At 33.4% G+C, this 4,415-nt stretch overlaps 1 protein-coding gene across 1 annotated transcript; it reads right to left on the minus strand.

Annotated features, from left to right (window-relative positions):
• Positions 1–1,058: 1,058 nt before the first annotated feature.
• On the minus strand, positions 1,059–3,469 carry LOC145054377 (PTI1-like tyrosine-protein kinase At3g15890). Its single transcript, XM_079002545.1, has 4 exons — positions 3,023–3,469; positions 2,511–2,658; positions 2,079–2,341; positions 1,059–1,855 (listed from the first exon to the last, which is right to left on the minus strand). The coding sequence occupies exons 1-4, from the start codon at positions 3,064–3,066 to the stop codon at positions 1,231–1,233; spliced, it is 1,080 nt and encodes a 359-aa protein (XP_078858671.1). The 5' UTR covers positions 3,067–3,469; the 3' UTR covers positions 1,059–1,230.
• Positions 3,470–4,415: the final 946 nt, after the last annotated feature.

Here is a 4,415-nt window from a genome sequence, read left to right on the forward strand (position 1 = left end):
TATATATATATATATATATATATATATATATATATTAAATAGAGAAAACCTCATAAATGGTCCCTGTGTATTGAAATGACGAAAATGTCCTTCACTTAACGGTAGAAAGCTAACGGAGTTAGGCGGAAGAACCATTTGTTAAAAGTTTTAAAACCATAGGGATCATCTGTGAGGTTTTTTGAACTTATGGACTAAACTTGATATTTTCGAAAACCACAGGGACCATTTTTGATGTTTTGTCTTAAAAATATTTTTCTCTTTTTATATGCTGGACTTTATTTTGTAAACAGAGGTACCATTGCAACTCTTGAATTTGCAAACCCTAGTTCACTTATAAATGAGAAGCTTTTGGCTTTGCTTAAGGATTCAAACTAATAAAATAAAAACAATACTCCTATATCAAATGGATAGAACTACGTTAAACTAGAAAAATAATAAGATAATACATTAAACTGTTATTTGAATATAAATTGCTCCAAGCTTAGTTTATTAAAGATTAAAATATTATTAAAATAATATAATTATGTAACAATATTCAACATTCTAATTATATATAAAAATATTTACAAAAAACCAAACAAAAAACATTTCATGAAGAAGACTTTCTGAAGGGTGTTTTGCATATTTGAAATTGGCGTTCTTTCGTTGTATTTGATCCATTATTGATGTTTGGACTTTTATACCTACTATTCTCAATCCAAACATAAGAATAACAATAATTTAACATTTAATACCTTTCATGGTTATTAAAAAGAAACGAAATATTTTATTCCAAGTTGTCCATAGGTTATTTGTCAAGCTTTACTAATCAGCCCTCGAACCATTATGCTTTTGCTCAAGATTTAACCAAACAAAGGTTAGGATCCCTCTCAGACTTGAAAAAAAGGATCAAAACAATAAACAACTCAAACAATTTTTTTTAAGCAAATACAAGAACAGTCTCAATCAAAACTACCCCACTCATTTATCTTCATATGTGTTTGGAGTCTACACTTACAATTTAAAGATTCTTTTATAAAGAAATCTAGGACTCGACGTTTAATGAATGAAAAATAAACTACATCAAAAACCTTGATTTAACAAATAGCATAATAATATCCACACTCTAATAGGGAAAAAGTAAAAGAAGAACCAAACAACACAATCCACTAGCATCACATGCAATTAAAATAAGTTTGAAATAAAATAAAAATCAAACCCTTTTTACAAACCAAACAACACAATCAAGATCTATAATCCCACCTTCTCAATCTCTTGTTTTTGTTCTTTCTCCTCTGAAATAAACTCACTACTATCATCAGCAACAGACACCCCATCATTATAATCAACAAACATTTCATCATTCTCCAAAGCTACAACCTTCTCCTTCACCTCCCCTTTCAACAACTCAACAACCTCAAGAATCGTTGGCCTTTTTTCCGCTTGATTTCTCGCACAAATAAGCCCAACAAGAATCACCCTTTTCATCTCATCTTCCACATAATCCCCATTCAATTTCACATCCGCAATCTCACTAAACTTTTTTTGACACGCCAATGGCAAAGCCCACTCCGTGATCGATCTTCTTCTTGCATTTACTTTTTCAATCGGTTTTTTCCCACTAGCAAGTTCAAGTAAAAGAATTCCAAAACTATAAACATCACAACTTTCGGATGCTTTTCCTAGCATCGCGTATTCCGGTGCCAAGTATCCGAGAGTCCCTTTGACCCGTGTGGTTACATGGGTCGCTCCATCTGGGATTAGTTTTGCAAATCCAAAATCGGCTACTTGGGCTTTGAAATCCGCATCTAGCAACACGTTGCTTGCTTTAATGTCGCGGTGGATTATGTGTGGGGTCGCATGGTGGTGAAGATATCTGTATGACATGACCAATACACGATCCTGTCAGATTACAGTTGTCCCATATAGGTAAATCAAACTTTTTCTTTCAAGAAAAAGTTTGATTATTGCCCTGTTTGGCAAAAATAAACTAGTTTATTGTAAACTAGCTTATAAGTTGGTTTGGTTTGCCAAACAGGCCTATTTTTGGGGATAGTGTGTTGTGGTGAATTTAAAGAAAGCGGGTTGGAAAGGCTTACAGGATTCCTTCGGCGGATCCAAGAGCAATATTCATTCGTCGATTCCAATCAAGAAGGCATTCAGCAGAGTGTTGTCCATGAAGATGTGAGAGCAAACTGAGATTAGGCATGTAATCATACACAATCAAACGTTCTTGACCTTCTGCACAATAACCACGTAAACTTAGAAGATTCTTATGTCTAACGCGTGCAAGAATTTCCACCTCAACAGCGAATTCCATCTCTGCTTTGTTGCTATAAACCTTCAATCTCTTCACTGCAATCTGCACATTCACCCAACTGATGTTAGGGTTTGTTTAACTTAAACAGACATTAATGGACAATCTAAATCAAATATGCTTCTGATTAACCTTAATCAATCAGAAAGAAGGATGTGTGATTCAATTAAGTGAAAACGAAAGAATTGATGGTAGAGATTATGTAATTAATTACCTGAGATCCATCCCAAAGTTGGCCCCAATAAACGCTGCCAAATCCACCTTCCCCGAGCTTGTTATCATAATTAAAATTGTTTGTAGCAGAATGCAGTTCCTTCAATGAGAATATTCTCCACGTTGACTGTTTCTTCCTGTTCTGTTTCCTGTAAGATATAGGTATATAATTCTATACAATCAGTCGAAGAACCCTAATTTCATTGCAAAGGTCAGAATCAAGGAGCAGCAATTCTAGAACATGTATAACAATCATATCGCTAAGCATTTCCTTGGTTTGCTATACTCAACTTCCAAATCCAGATTTGTAAAAGCCAAAATCCCTAGGCGATATTTCCAAACATCAAACAATAAGCGAGAAGAAGAATTCAAGCAGTTTTTGAGTGTAATCAGCTCAAATAAACGTTAATTCAGAAAAAGTCAATGGCATCGAGACAAAATCGCTTCGAAAACACCAAAGTTTAGACTTTGAATTTATACAATCAATTAAACAGTGATTTGAGTAAAACATACCGATCGAAGACCCTTAGGCAACAAAACCTGGAGGGAAAATCCATAAGCCGACAATCTACAAATGTGTACTCCCTAATTCAACTCCAGTTTATAAGACACAGATTACGAAAATTCAATCCAATGATTCCAATCCGTAAGAGTTTTATCGAAAAAACGAGAAGACTTTTACGACCATTCCAGAAGAAGTAACAAAGCTCTGGGTCCTTTGAAGGGGTTCAGTATGTAAAAGAAGCTTTATACTCCATTAAAAAGAAGCTTTACAGGGGATAACCAACACGGAGTGAAACGAAAAAGTAAAGGGTGCTATTGGCTATGGAAGAAATCTGGACATTGTAGACAGAAAAAGAACGGAGATTTGTGGTGGTGGCAGCCAGTTTTTCAGAACAGGGCTTCGCCATCAACCTTTGTGGACTTCCATGACCTTTTCTGGTAGGGTGGGGACTGGGTATGGGGTGGGCTCCTTTGCCATTTTTAAAATTTCAGACTTTTGGTTCTTGTGACAAATTATTACTGGATAACTTCTTGTCCTCAAACTCTAAAATAGTGCTCAATTTGTTCAGAGCATTTGGGTATTGGACTGAATCAGAACAATCTCAATAATTAAGTGATAAGTTGGTGATTTATTGCTTGTTAATATTTTAAAAGTTTAGTTGTGTACTCATTTGTTAGGATTGTGAAGGAATCAATATTGCCATGGTCAAGAACTAGAAGTAACAAAAATAAAGCGAAACATGAATAGGACAATAGGTAAAGGGTAAGGCTGCACCGAGCAGCTCAACAACACCTTGGCAGGAGCCAAGGTGGCCTCAAGGCACATCGCGTTTTGACATCGGCATGCCAAGCTCGGCAGAGTAACTCAGTGACGGCTTACATAATAAGAGAGATAAAAATCAAACTAAAAAAACAATTAAGTTTTTACCAACTTAAATCTTTTGGTTTTTTTCAATCAAAATTCAATTTTTGAATCATCTTTCTACCGATATATATATATATATATATATATATATATATATATATATATATATATATATATATATATATATATATATATATATATATATATATCTTATAAAAGAAATCTCATTATTTCTAAAAATAGATAGAATATAATAATATTATTTTTTAAGACATTCAAATCATTAAGCTAATAGTACAAATAGTCATCAATAAAATAATATTAAATTTTAACTTGTGTTTTGAATCCTTATATTTCTCAACAAATTCTATCTCATTCCCTAAATTTCGGATAATTCAAAATTTGAAACCATCAGAAAATACATGTTGATTCAAATATCCCTCCTGCAGATGGCTCTTTCTTAACAGGTTTTTATTTTGATCCTTACTTGTAATTGATTTCATCATTTTTAACTTTTTGTATTTTATCTTATAAATA

Source organism: Lactuca serriola, chromosome 5 (assembly GCF_051521515.1).
Source record: "Lactuca serriola cultivar US96UC23 chromosome 5, Lser_US96UC23_V15, whole genome shotgun sequence".
Taxonomy (NCBI): Eukaryota; Viridiplantae; Streptophyta; class Magnoliopsida; order Asterales; family Asteraceae; genus Lactuca; species Lactuca serriola.

Coding starts and splice junctions, on each gene's coding strand:
- LOC145054377 (XM_079002545.1), bottom strand. CDS start 3,066: ATGGATTTTCCCTCCAGGTTTTGTTGCCTAAGGGTCTTCGATCG. Junction 2,659..3,022: donor TGCCTAAGGGTCTTCGATCG/GTATGTTTTACT, acceptor TATATCTTACAG/GAAACAGAACAGGAAGAAAC. Junction 1,856..2,078: donor GGATCCGCCGAAGGAATCCT/GTAAGCCTTTCC, acceptor CATGTCATACAG/ATATCTTCACCACCATGCGA.